At 41.9% G+C, this 22943-nt stretch overlaps 1 protein-coding gene across 2 annotated transcripts in view; it reads right to left on the bottom strand.

Moving 5' to 3' along the window:
• Positions 1-22943, bottom strand: part of C1_2H1orf159 (chromosome 1_2 C1orf159 homolog) — a 273746-nt gene that overhangs the window by 4945 nt on the left and 245858 nt on the right. For both annotated transcript variants that reach the window (XM_085609641.1, XM_085609644.1), the window contains exons 8-9: positions 15590-15615; positions 10860-10890 (exon numbers count right to left, since the gene is read on the bottom strand). In XM_085609641.1, the coding sequence (XP_085465767.1) occupies positions 10860-10890; positions 15590-15615 (57 nt within the window). The remainder of the gene's footprint in view (positions 1-10859; positions 10891-15589; positions 15616-22943) is intronic.

Genomic DNA, 22943 nt, shown 5'->3' with positions numbered 1-22943 from the left:
CTATTATGAAATGCAAAATTGAGTGATCTATTTCCCAACTTAATAACTTGTTTCCAAGCCATTAACATTTTACTTTGTTGAAAGCTGTGCTATAATCGATATAGCAAGCGTACAGGGTATAGTTTTTAGTTCTTGCCCTGTAGGCCAAGATAATCACTGGTTTTATGTTATTGACAGTTGAGCAGCTAGTTCGGAATCCTTTTTGAGGAAATGGTATTAGATTTTTGTCATTTGTCCATCTTGTTAATTTGTTAAGATGCTGGAATTTTTCCATGATGTAGAAATCAATCCCAGTGATAAAGGCATACAAAAATAGTTAAAGTAGTACAGAACTCCGCAAGTCGGAATCCGGGTTTACACCAGTGATTAGTAATACATTCAGCCCCACAGCTCATGAAAAACGACTTTTCTTGATTAAAGTGATGATTTCATTTTCATTTCTAGTACATGATATTTGGGAGTAAGACACTGTTGGAGTTGATACATTGAAATTACTTACATATAAATCTTTCATATGGACTGCCTAAGTGTCACTTGAGATGAAAAGTTCATTTGATATGTTATGTGATGCAGTACCTTGATGTTAAAGCAGGCATCTTTTGGCATGAATTTCCATGTGTTTTTTTGCATCTGACCGCCTGTTTTGGACTGTGTGCTGCATTTTAGTTTACACTGGTTTTAAGATTCCGGACACTTTACCACTGCTGACCAGTGATAAAAGAGCAACTGCTCCCTCAGTAAATTGTATTGGTGATTGGTTTACCCAGGATTGGCATATTTGAATTACTAGTAAGTCCCTAGTAAAGTTCACCAGGTGTGCCCAGGGCCTGTAAATCAAATTCTACTAGTGGGCCTGCAACACTGATTGTGCCACCCACACGAGTAGCCCTGAAAACAGGTCTCAGACTTGCCACTGCAGTGTCTGTGTGTGCAGTTTTACATGCCATTTCGACCTGGCAAGTGACCCACTTGCCGGGCCCAAACCTTCCCTTTTACTATATGTACGCCACCCCTACAGTAAGTGTTTTACAGGTCCAGATAGTGAAATTTTGCTAATTGTGCTTTTCAATATTGCAAGGCCCATCTCTCCCATAGGGTAACATGGGGATTGCCTTGAAATATCGGTTAAGTGTAATTTCTCATTGGGAGCAGATAGAGGTTTGGAGCCTCGAAAGTCACAATTTACAAAATACATCATTTGGTGAAATTGGTTTTTAAACTGCATGTTTAAAAATTTCACTTTTGGTAAGTGGGCATTTTCTTGCTTAACCATTCTGTGCCTCTGCCTGTCTGTAGAATCCAAGTCTGGGTTTGGATGGCAGTTGTGCTCTTTTGAATTCCCTCTAGACAGTCACACAAAGGGAGATGCGATGTGCTTTGCATATCCTGATGGGCTATCACCAGGTTGATGGACCTTCCTGAGCTAGAGTGGCAGGAGGAGTTGTCACGGACAACTGAATAGGGCCGTATCTGTCCTTACACAAAGCTGTCTCCACCACCCTGTAGTGTGCCCGGAGCCAGGTCAGGGAAAGGCAGAGTCTTTTGCACTACAAACACTTTTCTTTGAAGTTTGTCTACTTCAAAGGCAGAAAGGGGTATAAGTAGTGGACCTCTGACACCCCAAAATCAGAACTCTTCTGGACTAAAGGACATTGTGCAATGAAGAAGAGCTACATGCTGTAGGAGAGACTGACACTCTGCCTGTCGCTTTGTGTGCTGGCCTGCAGCTTGCAACATCTGTCCAGGGAGTGAAAATACTGGACTTTCCTTTCTGTATCCTGTTTCAAAGGTTCTCCAAGGGCTTGTGTGGCCTTGCCTCCTGTTAAGAAGTCTCAGGCCCATCAAAGACTTCCCCTACCAGAACCTGAGCTCTTCTGCTGAGAGTACGGACTTGCCAAGTGGTGCCAAATCCAGTCTTTGGCCCTTGGAAGTGGAATCTGTTGGACTGAAGGAGACAATCCACTCATCTACTCTCAGTGTCTGTTTCTATCGATGAATCACTACAACATTTGAAGCATCGCCGCTACCAGCACCGGAACGTGGTTTCAGATCGATGCATCAACCACAGCTTACACCGCAACCCAAAGCTTTCCATCTCAGCAAGTAAGAAGATCCACCACAGCATGAGTTTCAAGCACTGCATCACCGAAGTCCGTGACGCACCACCCCAACTCCGATGCAGAGCCAGCTTCATTGCTGTGGAATCAATGCAGTGCATCTGGATTTTCGACACATCATCCCTAGGTGCTGATTTCTTCATCGATGTTGCTCAGCAGTGAAGAACAGAGGCTGTGTCCCCCAAGGTAGACGCATCACCTCCCCTTCCAATAAGAAACCAAAGCATCACCTCCCCTGACAGTAAGGAACCGATGCACCACTTTGCTTTTCAGGTGCTTCACCTTCCCTGCGCCTGTTTTGCTTTTGAATTTTGATGCATCCAAGGTACTTTGTGCTAAAAGGGACGCATCCATAGATTTCTAGTGACTGAACCAAAGTAACCTTTGAAAAGTGATATCTTTACTTATGTGTGTTGAACTTTTGCCGTTTCGTCTTGTTTTATTCAGATAAATACTGGCTATTTTTCTAAACTGGTGTGAACTCATTTTGTAGTATTTTCACTGTGCTACTGTGTGTGTATGTATAAATGGTTTACACATTGCCTCCGAGATAAGCCCGACTGCTCGTGCCAAGCTACCAAGGAGGTGAGCAGGGGTTATCTTAGCTGTGTGACTCCCTTACCCTAACGAAAGCTAGGGTCCCTGTGTGGTCAGGGTGCAACCCACTGCCAAGTAGAGACCCAGCTTCTGACACTTGTCCAATCAGGGACCAGAATAGCTTAGTGTTGTTTGATTTTATAGCATTAAAAGTTTAATCTAAGCATCTTCCTGGCAGTTTCTCTTTATCCTTCTATCTTTTGCAGTGTCTGAAACTTTGCATGCTGAATCTGTTGGTTGCGTTCAGTGGACCAAGGATGTTTTTTAAAATGCTCTCAGTTCTTACGGATTATACTTTTTTGTGTGTGTTTTGGGGCATGATTGACCGTTGCTCCTAAGCTTGTTGTGGTTCACTGATTTGGATTAAATGAGGAAGAGGGTTAAGGACAACAGTGATTCCCAGCCTGATAACTAATTTATCTTTGCTTGTTTCGTAATCAGATAATGTAGGCATCATAAAATCTACTTCAATTGTTGCGCCTTTATGGTTCGGTCTGAGTCCCCATCTTATTTGTTTGTTGTTTAATGATGTCATACATTATTTAAGATCTTATCCGAGTTGTTCTGAATGCAACTGAGGCGAAGTAATATCGCCTGGAGGATGTGATCACTCAAGTCATTGGATGATTTCATAGTTTTTACAAATGTAAAAGTTTGAATACTGAATGTATGTATAAGTACACATACTATTTGAGTTCACATTTTGAAATGTTATTTTATAAGGTTGATTATTTATGAATAATAAACTGTAACCTTGGATGAATAAAAAAATAATATGTGTAGTTGCTGTTCTTAGAAATTTAGATTTTTTTGATTTGAAAGAATTGGTTCTTGAATGTTATAAATAAGAGCTGGTGAGTTTTCTGTGGTACCCAATTGTGACGGTGACAGTAAATCTTTGTTGGAATTACTGGTCAATATGATGAGGAATTAGGCATATACTTCCAGAACTGTTGTACTACTTAATATTGACCTCCAGAATATTGACCTACCACAATATCGTGCCATAATATTGCAGGGAAAACTGTTGAAAGGTATGTAAATATAGATTTACTATTCCTAACTCCACATCTACGTACCTTAAAGAAAAAAAAAAGGGGAAACTATATATCTAAAGGTACATATATCTGGAGTCAGGTATAGAAAATCTAGGGTTACTTACTTGTTGATATTTTATCCTTGATACTCTGTGCCATTGATATTCTGGTTTCGATATTCAGTGTGCACACCTTCCAGAACCAGTTCTAATTCATCTAAATCAGAGTAAAATGAGTTTTTTCCTTTATTAGTTATGGTGGAAAGTAGACATTTATTGCAAATATGTGATCTTTTTTCTGCATCTGGAAGATCGACAAAACAATAACAATATAATTTGATTTAGGTTTGATAATGGAAGACTTCATTTCAAGATTGTTGTTTATTAGTTAGAAATCCACCACCCGAGTGACCCAATGTAGTTATTGTTGCTATAGTTTCACGTGTAGAAAGATTTCGTAAACTGAACAATGAGTTATTCCACATTTCTTAGGAAAAGATCATTTAAAATCTGCTTATGTGACTGAAAGTTGGTGTCGCATCAGGCTGTGTAGAATGAAGAGAAGAATTTAGGTACACAGGATGTTGATTTTAGTTGCCTTGTTGAAGGTTTCATGGACAATTGGCATTGGTCGAGTTGATTCATTTTGTTCTGGTTGGTTAAAAATGGGTTCATTTTTATTACTCACAAGATCATTGTAGGTTGCGTTGGGGATTTTGTTATTACATCGTTGATTGTCAGTTTTTTTGTTCACTCTTCAATTACTTTATTCGTCTTTTACGTAAATATGGTTTAAATCCACTGTTCTTTTTCAATTCCAGAGTTTGATAGTATATTATTGACCTTAATTTATTCTATTTGTGAGAGAGTTTCTTTGAGCATTTGTTGATTGCTTCTTCATGGCAATCTTGTCTGTCATACAAGGCCAAGACACACTAACATCCTAGAGACACTAACCGATCAGCTACTTTTTACTCCGATCACATGTTCAACATCTACAATCCCCACATAATTCCAGTTAGCCCTCCGAAAGGAAAAGCATTAACAAATCTTCAGTCATGACTAGAAAAACATCACAAGAGTGGCTGCCCTTATAGTAATATGTTATAATAAAACATATGCTAGTCCTGCAAGAATTTAAACCACTGAAATTTATCTTTGGGAAGGGACCCACAGCATTTAGGGAAACAAAGCCAATCCTTGAAAACGCACAATTTTGGATGATATTTTACTCAAAGTTTTTTTGAGTGTTGAATGTTTTCCATAAAATGTTGCACACCCTTGCTCAATGGAAAAGGTTCCTTTTTGTGTCTTACAGATGCAAATGCATGCAATGAAAAGCTGTCAAATACCTCAGCAACACAATAACATACTGCTCTAGCTCATTCCTTCCACTCTGCCAACACAATCTCAATATGCAGCACCTCAAAAACTAAAGGGCTGCACACATTTTCTAACCTGGTACCCATCAGCTCTTTAGTCAAGAAGCACCACAGGGTTTGTTCATTGTGCTAAACAATGCAGACACTCTTATGGCACAATCACGCAGAAAGGCATGTCTGTAAGTTTTCTGCACAATAAATTGCAATGGTTTCCTTCTACACCCCCCTCAGTGACATACAAATGGTACCCCCTCTAGACCTCTCCAACATGCTCACTCATGTACAGGCTACACAAACCAACTTCCTTCTAATTTATATGTGCCTGTGCATGTCACAAATATCTGACTAAAAGTTGTGGTCAGGAAGCTATGTCCTTAATTCATTCGTTTTGGCTCAACCAGGTCTATGCATTAGTGTATTTTTGCCACGGATAGGCGTGGACCAATAAGAATTGTATGCAATGGTGAGATTACAATATTGCATCAGGTCCCAAGAAGATGTCCCACTCTTAATGTTGCTTGAAAAATGTTACACTGTAGCTGCATTTACTCTATTTCAGAGGAGTATATGTATGCTTGTGCTATTGAGACACCGTCATGTTGAGCAAGTCAGACCCCAGGTAGGAAGCCCTGCATCCCTGGTCCTCAGACTACTGGAGGTTTGCCCTGTGCCACACACAGCGCGACGCGGCACTGGAGTAGCCTGCTTGATTTATTCCTCCTGGTGTCAATGCAGCTCTGCTTCTTCGTTTAATTTACATTGGTAAGAAAAGTGCACAAGTACAGAACACTCAGAATGAAGGTGTTCTTTGGCATTGTAGGCAGAAGTAGATTCAGGGATATACCCACTGCTTTTGTAATCCCTCCTTCCACACAGTTTTACAAGCTTTTGAATAGGTGTAGTGACAGAAGGGCACGAGGGACTCACTGCACCCAAACTAGGTCTCTTACCGTACCACTGGGTGAAGAGTACCCCATTGTAATTGTTTGCATTGCTGCCCCTAGCTCAGACTCGTTGAAGTGATACTTCTTTCAATGAATCCTGAATACAGAAATATCGGAGATCAAGCTAATTAACTTATAAGATATGATAAACTCCCCCCATTACGTCAGCTACAAGAAGATGTGAGGCATTGGAGGGCACTTCCTCTCATGTTACTTGGAAAAGCCACCCTATACAAAATGATGGCGCTCCCCCGATTTGTATATGTTTTACAGAACGCTCCCTATCTGGTTCCACCAAAGTATTTTCAGGCGATTGATGTGGAGATTCATACACTCCTTTGGGATAATGGTGTCCCTTGCATAGCACTGACTAAGCACACGAAAAGTTGGTACGATGAGGGTATAGCCCTCCCGGCAACCCAGTATTACTATGGGGCGGCTCAACTTGCAGTTACAAACCACTGGCCAACAACAGATCCAGCATATAGGATTGACAGATACAATATGTCATCCGGAAATTACCTAAGAGTGATTTACGGTGGGTGAGGCAACGCGCCGCTGCACACACCAACATCAACAACAACCGCACTATGGCATATGGCAACAGCCACATTGGGGTGGAAAAATAAGATAACATTGGCTACTCCAGTATTGGAGTCGGCACAACTGGGACTATTGGCTAAACAACCTGGATTTGATAAATGGGACCACACTGGACTCTCCATAGTTGGGGACCTATGGGCGAAAGGGGAGACAGTTCCCTTTGGCAATCTCCAAAGGGACTATGAACTTGGCATAGGGGAAACTTTATGATATTTACAGGTGCGCAGCGCACTTCAAAAAGAAGTTCCTACGGGTACTGAGCTCCCGTCCTCCTCCCTCCTGGAGGATAGACTTTTAGATGACTAACGAAAAAAGAAATATCATTATCATATAAAAAGATATTAAATAATATGCCAGATCACCTGGGGAAAATATGGGATAGGTGGATGGATGATGTCGGAGCTATGAGAGATGAAGAGTGGCAAGAAGCACTGGCATACCAGGAGGTGGCAGTGCTTTCTCGATTCCGATTAATACAACTAAAGGTCCTGCATAGAACATAATACACGAGTATGACACTAGCCAAAATGGGAGTCTCCGATTCCTCACTCTGCCCTAAGAACTGTGGTCAAGTGGGAACTTTTATGCCTCAGTGGTGGGATTGCCCGATTATTCAAAACCGCTGGGATAAAATAACATTTTCGCCCCGATGGTGTCTCCTTGATGTCTGGGACAACAACGACTTTACATCCAAAGAAAGAACCTGGATCGCCCTGGGTTGTATGGCGGCGAAACGCAATATTGCACAGACGTGGAGAGAGGTGGCCGGGCCTAGACTCCGAGAGTGGGAAAACTACATGGACTGGTGCATGCAGGCTGAAAGAGTGATGTATGAGGGAAGAGGTTGTCCTCAAAAGTGGACCAAGATCTGGGGGACTTGGAACAAAAGCAGGGGAATGATATGCATGCCGTTTGACGATTCGCCCTTACGCAGGGAACAATGGGGGGTGGGAAATACTACACATGCTACCGATAACTTTGTTCATATTGTAACCGACGCGTACCCTGCAATGTGAAAGAATTGTATTTGTTAACATGTACTGTTACAATGTGATATTAACAATATTTGCCTTGCTTCTAACTTTCAATAAAAAGATATAATAAACTGATACAGCTGTACTTCTGACATATTTTAATAATACAGCGTAAATGTTAGCTTGTATTGCACATAAAATGTATTATTATCTGAACACAGTTAGTAGCTAATATAAAAGACACCACAGAACAACCTGGCTGGATCTACAAGGAGCAAGCACTCGGTAGCTGGGCGGTGGCATCATTGGCAACTCCAGAGCCACAATGAGGATTAAAGCCATGGACCATACCTTTGTGGTCAACCAGCTCAAAATACTGTGACAAATCAGCAAAACAAGCCAGGCTAATCTATTAAAAAAGGGCGTTTGTATTACAAATACAATTCTATTTTCTCAATTATTAAAAATTGAGCCAAGTGTGTATTCAGTTTAGTGATGTTGCTTTAATTATTAAATTTCCAGATGTAGACAGTCTTTTTGAACATTTTCACTGACGTTTGGAATACCACTCCAGGTGAACTGAAGCTTACCAAAGGTCTCTGGCTTTTAGGAAAGCAGAAAATATTACGGTTTTTATACGCTGGCTGCTAAAGAATTTGACTCTTATTAATTTTAAGTCAGAGTTTTCTGGCTTAGCAGCTTCATGGTGCCACATGTCGTATGAATGCTCTACAACATCAAATAACTTAAAATAGCAGTGGTTACAAAACCAATGCACTTTTTGTGGGGAATAAAATAAGTACTCAACCAGAACATTTTTTGAACTGTGTCCCTTCCTTCTCGCAATCCAGTCTGGATTTTTACAGCCCGAACATGATCCAATAGCTAGCATGTCTAAAGATTCAAACCTGATGCACTATCTTTTATGAACCACAGGGTGCCTTTCTCGATGCATTGCAAGTGTGCCCGACTTGCCTTCCTGTGACCAAAAGGACAATATTTGGATAGCATAATTGTGGGCAGATTACAAATATCCTGTCTTGGGGAAATTGATCCTGTGATATAGCTACAACAAATGTGTATTGGTTAGAACACATCGGTCTGACTGAGTCCTATGTAGCACAGAGACGGATCCGAAGTGTAGGTATTTGGAGAAAATCTTGCTACCTGTGCAAGAGGTGAAATCACCAAAAAAAAGCAAGACCATCAAATTTGTAAGACAACACTAATGAAGAAATGAGAGGGCAGAGCAGCCAGAGCTAACACCATTTCACTCTCTAAAATTGTGAAAAAGTGAGTGCCAATTAAATGAAAAAAGACAAGAACACGTCAGATTACATCAACAAGGGCATTGATTTTCGCCCGCATCAATCTTTATATGAAAAGTTGAAAATGACAAAGAAAACAGAGAAGGATGGATCGAAATCCGAAATGTCTATTCCCGGTGTTTCCATGTTCGAAGAAAATAGACCCTTCTATAGATAACATGCTGTAATTCTCATCAAGTCCAGCCTCTGTTGAGAGGCTGAAAACATTTGAGTGCCCTTAAGCCTACAGATTCTACAGGTGACCAATTATCAACATGGCATCTAAAAACATGTTCGCAATTTTCACCTCCTTTGTCCGTCAACTAATCTCTGTTCTGGAGAACACTGTATGCCAACAGCTCCAGGAGTTTCTGGAAAATATTTACTTTCTATCCTTATGCCAATAGCCCCAAGGAGTTCTGAAGCATACTCACCATCGACTCCAAATACAAGCAGGGTTCAGTCCATGATATGTCCATGTTATGGGACAGAGACTGCCCTTCTGGGGTTTTGGGATGAGGCACTCATGATGGCAGACACTGAAGTGGTCCATTTGTTGACTATGTTGGATCTCTGAGCCTACCACCCATGCTCCGTGCAGGTAAGAGCACGATGACGAGGAAAAATTAAATAAATAATTTCCCCTCGTCGTCTGAAATCCTCCCCCACCCCTTACCTGCACGGGCCGCGGCTGGAACCTACAACACCACTAACGATCCTATCCTTTTACATAGGTTGGCCATAGTGGCACATGTCAGCCAGCACAGTGTAGCCTGATCTGAGACTTTACTGGAAAAGAAGTTGAATATTAATCTAGGCATTATCAGAAATCCTCCCTCTCCACCATGCTGTTCAATATTTACCCGACTTCATGTTTTATATTCATCAAGACTAATCAGTGTACATACAGTCCTATGCACAAAACACAAGCATATGTTCAATTCTTAAAAGATCCAACATCAATAATAGCACTTGAATAAATTCTTCGGGTTGTCAGTTCTGGACAAGTCAGAAAAGTCTGCAGTTTAAGTGTTGCAAAATAGAGTTTGATGTATTTGGGGCCGATACAATAGCAAACTCAGGGAGTTCTCTTCCAGTTCTTTTACTGTGGCAACAATTGTAAAACAAATATAAAAAAAAAAAAAAACGTTGTGATGCTTTTTCAGGACGCTAGGCCCCCTAAGCATCACATTAATACCATGGAAAGCAGTTGATTTTTCTGAGTGAGCAACTCCACTCCCAAATGGACTTGGGCTGCAAGTCAGCTTTCACGTTTGGATAGGACACAGATTGACACATTATATCGGACCCTAGACCTGAAAAAAAGCTGGACAACGAATAAGTGTTGCACCAAGCAGCAACTCTAGCAGTTTAGATGTATCAAAAGAGTATCTACATGATGTCAATACATTTGTAAACCAATGAGGACAATCCACTCTCCTAAAGAAGAGTAATACTCGTTGCCCCGGGAACATGCTTAGAGGTGGGTGCGGAGCCAGTGCACCTGGCGAACTGAAAAGGGGAAACTACATGTCAAATCAGTTGTGCGGTGGAGCCCTGATCCAGGGCCATGTAAACACCAGAAAGCAGAAACAATAGCAAGCGGAACGCTGCCTGTTGTGCTTTTTAAACTGGCATTAAAACCACTTGTATTTTTTAAAATTGAAAACCAGAGATCCGAGTAAGATGTCTGTTGAAATGATGACCCCCACATGAGACAGAGCCCATTGTGTCACTGAAACCCGTTTCCTTGTTGGGTCTTGACATTGCGCAGAAGAAGCATTGTCCCGAGTCCTGTCCCCAAAGTACGACTGACTCACTACTGATATAAAAAAAAAATTAAAAAATGTTTTTGCATCCACGCAGGACTGAATGTTTAACAGTAAAAATGTAACTTACCCGACGATGAAGGTGTGGGGATCATAGAGGCCTGAGAAACAGATTAAGAGAAAATATGGAGAATAATTACAGTCGTTACCAATGGCATCTGAATTCACCCACGTATGGACTTCCTTATCACCAGAACAACATACACAGAATTACAATATTGTTAAAATAATTATAACCTAAATTAAAGTAAATATATACTCTTCTCGTTATCTTTTAGAAGTAAAGATCGTTTAAAGAAGGATGTTTAAAAATTACAGTCTCCCACCCAACTACTATTTTGTCTTGCTCTTTCCTTGCTCAACAATTGAAATAAATTACATTTTCTTCTTTCAAAGCTTTGCTCAGTGTTGCAGAGCAACCAGGTTGATTTCTCAAACGTACTCGATAATTAAGCACTACCAAGGATGTGCAGGCAATCAGACAACAACGTCCCCATGCTTTCCTGGGGTCGCTAAACAGGACTCGTTCAGATAGCCTATACGTAATATTTTTGAGCACACCATAGAAAACGTACTTTTCTAAACGTAGTTACTCCTACTCTGTACTCCCTCTCCTATTGCTAACCCTTACACCTACCACTGAGATCAGAAACTACTCTCAAAATTGTTCCCACAGCATAAGAAATACTAAACGGGGGTTGAAAAGCAACGTTGGCCAGGCACAGCATTATGCACAAAGCTTTTTGAATAGTTCTTGTCCTGGCCACGCGGTGCATCGTCCCTGGATGAAACGTCTGGAGCACAGAGCTTGCAGAATGCCTGCAAGGTGGCAGAGATGGGTGCCAAGGCCACTGGAAGGATATGTGAAATATCTGCTATCCCAGGTGGAGCAACTGTTCACATGTCACTCTCTTGAGCATTGTTGGAACATGAACTCGATCAAGTGACACAGGACTGTTCTACATCTAGAGCATTAGCTGCATTCTAGAGCTTCTCTGCCGAGCTAACAGAGAGAGCATTGCCTTAGCATTCAGCCCCATTTAGCTGCCTGACAAACCTTTGGGCGGATTGGTCTCTGGAGTATCGTATGTATGTATGCCCTTACGGTTCTGGCTGAAGCTGCTTGGGCAATTGATGTAACACATTTCCGAGCCGAACACCGCAATGAGAGATGCAAGAGTTGACGTTTCTTGAAATAATTGTTTTGGATTGTCTTGATCGCCATATGTGGTAAAATGCGCTTGGATGTAGATGGCTAGTTTTGCTGAAAAACATGCAAGACTGCATCTAACATCAATGTTACACTAAACTTCCTCAGACGAGGAGGAGTGAGTGAAAAGAGCAAAAACTTGAAGAAAAATATTTTTTTTTGTCTTTCGGGGGAATAAACAGTGTGAGTGGAGAACTAGCTTGTCCCTGTAAAAACAGTGTCATGGTTCTGAGGAGCACAAATAATAAACTTCCCAATTTAACACTGGTGTAACTCCGAACTGATACAAATATTACATTGGAGCCAACATGTTCAATAACTCATCAGATCAAATCAATTCATATCAAACATTTAGTGTATGTATTTTAATTTTTCATTTCAAAAGAAGCATATGTTAATAGTCAAATATACATGTATAATTTCCAACTGGCATCTTGGACAAATCTAACTAATATAGACGATCACAGATGATCTCATGAAGCAGTTCCAAACACACCCCACAAACACTAAAATCAATTCAGCCACACAATAATATCCCAGTTAAAGAGTATCCACACCAGCAAAGCATCGACATAATCATACAAATAAGACATCACATAGGGGAACCTCAGACCCAATTCAATAAACTGTGCTCGATTCACTGTCCCAAATGGGATACAAAATTGCAATGGATTCCTAAGCGATATTAATTCAATCCAAATCCTTTATCTTTCCGTTTCATGGATCCGGGATTTTGAACAGATTTCTTTTTTTTGTTTATACAGATTTCATGTATCTCCAGATATGATAACTTGCTTTGGTTATCTTCCTGAGTTATCTTGTACTTAATTTCAAGCAATTTTTGGCCTTCAGGTTCACCATCAATAGTTGTTTATTGATTACCGAAGCAAGTTATCATTATATGGAAATAAATGAAATCTGTATAAACTGTATAAATTAAAGAAAATCTGTTAAAAATCACTGTTTAAATGTGAGACTTCCCACACACGTGGAGGTGCATTGAAAGACTAGTGTTAATGTTCCTGCATCAAGATATCATTGGACATTAGTAGTTTCTGCCTGCTACATTTTAACCCAGTTCCAGCATAAGTTATACTCCTCTTTGACCTCTATAGTAGTGGAATGCACAAATCAAACCTGGGCTACAGTTGGAGATCACTGTGTATGATGGCATGAAAGTCTTTCAATAAAAGGCTCCAAATTGGAATATTTTCTACCCAGAACTGTTGATCACATGAAAGGATGAAGCATTTCTCTTTAAGGATATCTTCATCACTGTAGACAAAGCATGAGGTTTTTCACAGAAGAGCCATGGAATCATTCTTCGGGCCCTGTACTTGTTGTCTTGGAACTCTGAAACTACAAACCTTGTGGACTTGGTGTGACATCTGGAGAAAATGTTTTGATGGGGAAGCTAATAGCACAATCCTATTCTCCAGTGACAATGCTGAAGCCTCTATATACAGCACTTGCAAGGAAATAGAAATATCTTGTCTGATGAAATTCTTTATTACAGCCATAGATAGTAAAGGATAAATACCGGTTTCAAACAACCTTTGTCTTTCATAAGGAGGCAGCTTAGGGGATGGATTGTCTCACCCACAACAGGGTACAATAGGCCTGCTAAAGTCTCCAGAAAGGGAAATGAGCTTGCGTTCAAGTCTCACAGCAAAAGCATTGTAACGAGGAGAGCTAAAGGGGATGGTGCATGGGCTGCTGGCATCAGATGGACTGTTTTGGGTGGTGCAGAGAATGGTGTGGGTTGAAAATGGCCTGAACCTTTAGGAGTCACATCCTTGTATCTTGTGTGTAGCTTGGTGATCTAGGAACCCAAGAAGGAATGTAAGACCAGGAGGGGGAAAAAGCAAGTGTGATTCAAATAGAATGTGCATCTCAAAATCTGTTCAGCGCTCTAGCAGTGCTCGGAGTGGTTGGTGTAACGAGAGGCATCTTCCAGGAAGTCAACTTTCCAGAGCAAGGAAAAAGTCAATGGGGACATCGGTACCAATGAAGCCTGGCAGATGCGGAAAATATGGGACAAAGAGATGTAGAGAACTCCCACCCAGAGATGAAGAGAGGTACAAAAGCAAAGTCCTCCAAAATCAGATGAGGGAAAGGGGGTCAGAGGGATTATGTACTCCCAAGTCTGAGGAAATGTGACAGAGACCGTCGTAACTAATAAGTCCACAAGTGGACTCATGTAAGCAGGAGAAAGAAGAGGACTGTGTTCTACTGCATTAAAACACTTAAGTGTCTTCCTGTGCTCTTTAGGCACCGGAGAGCTGTGTGGTGCTGGAAATTGGAGGAACCCTACCTCCTCTGCTTCATTTTGTGGTGCAGTCCCTCACTCAACTTAGTAGCCTACTTCCTCTCAACTATCCCATGCACAGAATGGGAGAGAGAAATTGCTGCTTACGAGGAATGGCAAGTCAAAGCTAATAAGGCAATCACCCACAGGGAGCGCTAACTCATGTCCTGATACAATCCCCAATCACTGAAGCACAGGAAATCCTGGTCCTCTGAAATGCACAAAAGGAGCTTTAGGTTGATGGCTTCAGCTACACTGAGTGCAGGAAGGCATCTCATGGTATAACTGTTCACTAGGCCTTCGGTGAACAGAAAAAGAAACAGTTTTGCTCATTTGTGCACTGGCAAGAAGGAATCAATTGTGGTCCCATAAGGGACTTCAGCTCCTTTATAAGATGCATCTCTTCCATGACCTTTGACAAACATAATCTAGCGGAAACAAGTTATCGACCTGGTGGCAACATCTTTCCAGGGTGTCACTAGCATTAGGTGCATTTCACGGGAACTGGGATGTCATTTGCCCTAAGTAGGGAAAGTCATTAATTAGGGTGTTTCAGTTTCTCACTGACTGAAGAGGTGCTCAGAAATGTACTCACCTGCCAAAAACCTGTGCATACAACATAACACATTTTCTTGAAGAAGAAGTCAAAAGTTGCAGAAGTTATGCAGGTCGGCTGCTGAAAAATGCTAGTTGCACCTCGTAAGTGACTTCAAACCTGAGGGCTATGCCATAAGCTCCAAGTGAAGAGTAGAAGAAAACAGCTAAAATGTCAGTGGGAATGTAAGGAATGAAGCAGACAGAACAGCATCGCTAAGCATGAGAGCCAATGGTACAAAATCACTGAGTGGAAGAGAAGCAGATTCCAATCCGCAAAACAACAAGCAGGAGAAACGAGAACTGACAAAGGAGCACACATGCACGAGACGGAAGTGGTAGTATGTTTACATGGTCTGATTTTTGGTATAAGCTAGGCAAGCCTTTGAACTGAACAGCTTTCAGAAACAGGTTATGGATACTAAGTGGCAGGAAGCAAACAGGTTGAGAACAAGAATAAACCCACACCCAAGAAGCAGAAACATTCCTTTTGGACCTTAGAAAATGGGACTACATAAGATAATGGCCCTCATTTTATTGCTCAAGGAATATGCCTGCCAACATTGAAACATCTGCTCTACAGAGTACACACAAGATCTCCGTTGGCTCACCAAACATCCCTCCTTAACAGCTAAAAAGGGCAGGAGAAGGACCTTCAGACATTATTTTCTTAGGAAGATTTACTTACCGTCTCACTTGGCTGCAAAATAGAAGCTGCGGAGGAAATCAAACATATTAGACTGCTGAAAGAAAAATAATCTATATATTTGCAGTACTATATGCATATATTAATAAAGTACACTTATAGGTTAATACAATTAGACTTCACAGTAAGCAGTCTAGCTTTCGCTCACAAGTCAAACAAGGACTAATCAGAGTCTAAAGACTACAGTATTAAGAGGAGACACTTTACTGGAGTGACAGATGGGAGACAGATGCCGGCAGTTAATGTGTCCCAGGCTTCTCATCACCGGTTCTTGTTCCTTAAAAGTGGGGAGGCCTAGGCTTGGTTGTGGAATATTAAAAGTAACACTACCACATGTTGTTATGGCTATGATCTTGCATAGCAGACAGGGAGAAAAGTCAGAAAACCGGGATCAAATAGTGAAAGTCCGCAACAAAAAAAGGACTAAAACATAGCGGTTGATGCCTGCAACGTTTATATATTATGTCCCCTGTACCTATTAAAAACCTATGGACATGATGAGACCTTGTCTAATGAAAGGTCGACATCTTTAATTTCCTACAACCTCAATCAGACCCAGAGGTCAGTACCGCCCACTGACAAAGTCTCCTAAGAGCCTGAACCCAATTCTGTGTGTTCTTACCATGATCCCCAATCAAATATGGTGCTCGATATTGTAAGCGCTTCTGGTTCGCAGCTGTCAAAAGTGGTCTTTATTTATCCGTTAATACTTAATTCTAGGCCTGTGAAGAGCCGTTGTACTGGCAAATAGATGTGGAATTCCAGAGAAGGTAAATGACTATGGACGGGGTGGAGCAATGACCAAACACCATGAAGTCAGTGGCGAACAGAAATTCTGTGTTGATCAGACAGTCGAAAAACGCTGATAACATTATACGTTTGTTTTAGGTCACTGGAGGGAGGGCGTCCCAGCCACATTTTCCCACTTGGCTCTCTTTTTGGGTGCTCCTCTCCCAAGCTCTCATGTTAGGAAAGTTTCTTTGAAAAGCACTTTATGGGGACAACCACTGTAATTAACTAGTTTAATAAAATGGCAGCCCTTGACAATTTCAGGTGGCACAAGAATTCATCATTACTTGCATTCCTAAATTCCCGGTAGAAGGAATTCTTGTTTTGCAGGTTATTTCGCTTGCATTGCTTCCTTTTGTTTCCAATTCGGGGCAGGAAGATGTGGAAATGGCAACATCGCCCTCAGTGTCTTACCAATTCCCCACGGATGTGGTAAAAAACGAATCTCGCCTTTCTGTAGTCTTGAAAGTCTAAAACTGAATTCAACATCCCTGCTCTGGGTGTACTGTGCAAAGAGGGCACAAGTATAAAAGTTAAAAGGTAGTCTAAGGGATTTTCGACTGAACCTCTTAAAAAAAAGCCACATCTTTTGTGGGCATTTTACTAAAACGGGCCAAAGTCTGAATCATACTACATTAAAGATATTCTATTCAGATAAAAGTCAGTTATACAAAGTTCCTACTAGATGTGGTAAAAGGTTTTCTGGTCCACTAGAGCCTCCTGGGATCTTATGTTTGAAATCAGGACACAGTACCATCTACCAAGACCAATATTTCAGGACCCACTGCTGCATAAAGGTCCTGGTAGGGTTAGGGACTCGCTTTTCTTTCGGAAAATAAATCTCAGGCCCTTTTTCTCATCGACTACAAACCCAAGGAACACTTTGGGAAGTCCAAAAGAGCCACAAATTACAGATAAGACCGTACAGTTTTCATCCACTAGATAAGGATCCAGGATGTAGTGACCAGCTAGTTGCCGTTAGTCTGCACAAACTGGCAAGGTCAAGTATGCCCGCAAGGATGGCTTAAAAATACTTTTACAGCCCAAGGATGAAGGCTAGTGGTGGGGAAGGGGGTGCATTCTCAGATCACACTAGATAAAGGATAGTAGGTGGCAAAGTGACTGTAAGGAAGTCTCCACAACCATTTAGAGGTGCCAGAAACCAGGCTAGCTGGGCAGTCATCATTCTTGCTGGCAGCTTACCTGCATTTTGTTGATCTCTGTAGCATATCTGGTAAGGGGTTTCGATAAGGCATCAAAGTGCTGTTTGCAGCTCCTCTGGTCTGGTTTCTCCGGTTAGGTGCTTCTTCTCAGGCAGTTCTTCCAGTCAAAGAAAGTAACAGGGCTACAAGTCAGGGTTTCAGGCTTGGTCCCAGCTTTGAAGAAACAGGCAGCAAGCTGCTCCCAGTGCACCACCAATCCCTATAGATCCAGATCAGTGTGGATCTTCAAACTGCTGGATTGAAGTTGCAGTTTATATCACCAATTTGATGCAGCTTGGCCAACAACCCATTGTCAACCAGGGTCTATGAAAAGTTCAAGGTTTTGGTGTAAGCCAGTCATGCTGGTTGCATCTTCGCAGGTTTTCTATCCATGAAAGTCAAGGTTTGTATTTCAGAGTAACCGGCCACACATTGTGGGTATTCGGTTGATGCACAGAACCGGGCGTGCTGTCCACCCAGCATTTTATGCAGGCAATTAGAGCTAATTCTTGTAACCCCCTCACAGGGTATTTACTTTGGGTCAGACCTGATAAGACTGCAAGTCAAGCTGATATGTCCGAGTGGCCACTAGGGTAAGTATTCAGTCAATGGCCGATGGAGGGACTGCAGGACTGGGGTGGAAAAAGTCTTACATGCTCAGTATCTTTTAAAGGTTCGTAGGTCTGGGCTGTCTACTAAACGCTAGGCTCACTTCAGAGTCCCAACATGCAGGAGAATCTGCGAATGGCATGTAGGAGGAGGAGTCAAAATATCAGTAATACAAATGTTTAGTCAATCAGTTTTGTCCAGTACCTTTGATAAAAAGCGGACAGACATAGGTAACATCATTCACCTGTCCGGATGGTACCTGTAGAAGGCTAGCATGAATGGGACACCAATTGGAACTACATGTGATCTTCACCACCTGGAGGCCAGTGGTGAACCTTCAGTGTATAAAAGGCCAACAATGCATTTCCTGGAAGATAGGCCCACAACGGATGCAGAAAAAATAAATAAATAAATACATAAATATATAAATAAATACATTATATATATATATATATATATATATATATATATATATATATATATATATATATATATATATATATATATATATATATATATATATTCACTGAAAAAACCATAGGTTTCAGGGGCGTTATAGTTAGCTGGACATTTCCCTCGTACAAAACCCTAGAAATTCCCCCGTTATAGTTAGTTCAGCTAACTATAAAACTCGCGCCCCCGCAATGCACTGCTGATGACGTCACATATTACATCACTCATGACATGGTCAGTGACATCACTGATGACATCACTGATGACATCTGAAATGACATCACTGATGACATCACTGATGACGTCATCCATGTGATAAATTAGTGCATCTTCTCACACCCTTTGATATACTCAATCAAAATTTCAGACGTCCATTCTCAAAACCATAGATACTCCAATACCAATAACTACATACCCACTCATTGACTCTTAGATCTACACACACATCCACTCACTCACCTGTACAGTCACTCATACTTACAGTCACTCAGTACAGGACTATCATATGCATTTATACACCTACATAGACACTCACACACCACCAATCACCCATAGAGGTACTCTCACACCTAGTCAGTCATGCAAATAAGTAATCACACTCCCATTTACTCACCTATGCAGTTATACACACACAAGTTCACTTACTCATAAAAATAGTACCACATTCTTACGCTCTTATACAATCACTGATACAAGCACACACTCATCCATACAGCCACTCTAACAATCACACACTCTCACATATACCCACTTATATACTCTTACACACATATATACTGCCTTTCACATATATAGTTACTCACACATGTACCACTGAGATATACATTCAATCACTAACACACCCATACATACACTCACCCAACCATACACTCCATCACAGATGCACTCTTAAAACCATGCACCCATAGAATCACCCACTCACACATGTATGCACAGAGTCACACACACCCCACCCACACAAACACTCAGGCACCCAAACAGATACTCAGACAACCAATCAATAACCCACAGAAACTCTAATATAGCTATTCACAAAACCATGCAGCCGCTTATACACCAACGGACAGACAGATACAGACATTCACACAGTTTAGTCACTAGTCTGGAGTAAGATACGTTTAATGACTCACTTATAGAGTCAGTCACGCACCTACTAAATCATCCATTCACACACTTATACACCCACTCATTCTTCCATAGGTTTTTCCCTATATATATATATATTAAACATATTTAAAATTTACAGAAACACACACTCACTGGATGACGTCATCAGTGATGTCATCAGTGATGTCATTTCAGATGTCATCAGTGATGTCACTGACCATGTCATGAGTGATGTAATATGTGACGTCATCAGCAGTGCATTGCGGGGACGCGAGTTATAGTTAGCTGAACTAACTATAACGGGGGAATTTCTAGGGTTTTGTACGAGGGAAATGTCCAGCTAACTATAACGCCCCTGAAATCTATGGTTTTTTCAGTGAATTTCAAAGGTTTTGTAAATGACTATTTTGAATGTATTAATGGTTATACTGATTTTTTTTATACTGATTTACTATATTTTTTAAACTATTTATTTTTAGATATATTTTTTTTAATTACATTATAATTACATTATAGATTACAATACAAAATATTCTTTCTCAGAATGAATTACTTTAGTTTAAATACTTGGCAAATAGGCAAAAGACTTTTAAGTACAGTAGTTACAGTTGTTGCAATGGGCAACACAATTTCAAACACAAAGCAACATTGAGCTCAATGTGAATTTCTAGTCAAATGCAATTAGTTACTTTATGGATTACTTTTTTAACCACAGGACTGGATCCTAGATTCAGTCCTTGGACATCTCCAGTAAACAGTTGAGTAAAAGCGCTTTGGTTAAAGTAGTTATTTTCAAGGAATATTATTGTATTTTAAAAGTTGACACTTAGAAATTTTTTCACATAGAATCACCAATGTTATCCTATGGCAGAAAATTCACTTAGCAGGTAAGTAGTGTTATCATTACTTTTTCTTACTCAGTGGTGGATCCTGGATCCAGCACTGGCCAACCTCCTGTAAACCGTTGAAAGAATGTGTTTAAGTCATACAGACGATTTTTTAGGAATATTTTTAGTTTGTGAAAATAGACACTTAGAAACTTTTCTGGTGAAAACCACACAATGGATTCCTATGGAAGGAAATACAAGTTACTGGTAAGTACGCTTAGAATTACTCTTCCGGGTCAGTGCTGGGCTAAAAGATGCAGCCCTGGGTTCTCTCCTGATAACAGGTAAGTAAATCGGAATTCGTAGTTCGGCTGATTTTAGAGGAATATTTGTACGTTTCAAAAATGGACACTGAAAATTTTCTGGTGAAAACCACACAATGGATTTCTATGGAAGGAAATACAAGTTACTGGTAAGTACGCTTAGAATTACTTTTCAGGGTCTGTGCTGGGCTAAAAGATGCAGCACTGGGTCCTCTTCTGATTACAGGTGAGTAAATCGGAATTCGTAGTTCGGCTGATTTTAGAGGTATATTTCTACGTTTCAAAAATGGACACAGAAAATGTTCTGGTGAAAACCACACAATGGATTCCTATGGAAGGAAATACAAGTTACTGGTAAGTACGCTTAGAATTACTTTTCAGGGTCAGTGCTGGGCTAAAAGATGCAGCCCTGGGTTCTCTCCTGATAACAGGTGAGTAAATCGGAATTTGTAGTTCGGCTGATTTTAGAGGAATATTTGTACAATGGTAAAGGAAGGGGGCGGGGCCTGAGGCGACGTGTGCAAACACGCCCTGTGGCGCGTTTTAAGTTGGGGAATTAATTCCCCTTCAATCCTGCGGTCCCCTGGGGGCCAACTAGCCCACCAGGTACCTCCAGTATGCGTCAGGGAGCTGCATTGCAGAGAGGTGTTCAGAGGCCACGCCCCTTTTTATAACACTCTGCAACGCAGCTCCGTGGCGCTTACTGGAGGTACCTGGTGGGCTAGTTGACCCCTAGGGGACCTCTCGATTGAAGAGGAATGAATTCCCCAACTTAAAACGCGCCACAGGGCGTGTTTGCACAGTATCACCTCAGGCCCCGCCCCCAACCTTCACCACTGTGCAAACGCGCCCCGTGGCGCGTTTTAAGTTGGGGGATTAAGTCCCCTTGAATCCTGAGGTCCCCTAGCGGCCAACTAGGCCACCAGGTACCACCAGTAAGCGCCACGGAGCTGCGTTGCAGAGAGGTGTAAAAAGGGGTGTGGCCTCATTACACCTCTCTGCAACGCAGCCCTCTGGCGCATACTGGAGGTTCCTGGTGGGCTAGTTGGCCCCCAGGGACCCCCAGTATTCAAGGGGAATTAGTTCCCCCTCTGCAAACGCGCCAGGGGGCGCGTTTGCCGAGTGGTGTAAGGAGGGGGCGTGGCCTCCGGCCCGATCCCGATCTTTTCTGCCGGCATTGCTTTTCGACATGGGGAGCAGCTAACATGCTGCTCCCCATGTGGAAAAGCAATCAGCTTTGCTTCATTGAAGCCAGAGCAGGTTTCCCTGCTCTCGCTTCAATGAAGCAAAGCAGTTCGCAATGACAGGGTGGGAGCCGCGAGGTTCCCGCCCTGTCATTGCAAACAGCAGTGTCCCGGGGGTGGGCACCCCGGGACACTGCAGGAGCCGGCCCTGGGGGGTGGCGGTCCCCAGGGCCATCATTGGCTCCAGGAGGGGGGCCGCGTGGCCCCCCTCCCACACGCACAAGTTGCCCCGGGGGGTGGCGGTCCCCGGGGCTGGGGGGGCCTGAGAGCCCCCCCATCGCAAATACTTTCAAGCCCCGGAGGTGGCGGTCCCCGGGACTGGGGGGGCTGCGAGCCCCCCCACCCATTTTCTATAAGCCCCGGGGGGTGGTGGTCCCCGGGGCTGGGGGGGGGCCGTGAGCCCCCCCCATATAATATCTCTGATCTATATATATATATATATATATATATATATATATATATATATATATATATATACACACACACACACACACACACACACACACATATACACAAACACACACATATACACACACACACACACATATATATATGCGTATGGTAGTCCCGAGGGGTTTAACAGCACGTGCTCGCAATTCGACTTTGAGTTCTAATATTACTCTTTGTCATGTAATTGGCCCCTTGGTGAAGTTTTAGTTTTCCACTCCCAGTGCCTCATGAGGAGTGACCAGAATGACTGTGTTATCAGCAGTACGGCAGGAATAGAATATACAAAGAGAGAGGTCACGCTGGGGCAGCTGTGTCTTTAACTCGAGTGAGCT

Source organism: Triturus cristatus, chromosome 1_2 (genome assembly GCF_964204655.1).
Source record: "Triturus cristatus chromosome 1_2, aTriCri1.1, whole genome shotgun sequence".
Classification (NCBI taxonomy): Eukaryota; Metazoa; Chordata; class Amphibia; order Caudata; family Salamandridae; genus Triturus; species Triturus cristatus.
Note: the sequence above shows the minus strand (reverse complement) of the source record. Positions and strands in the feature narration are given on the sequence as shown.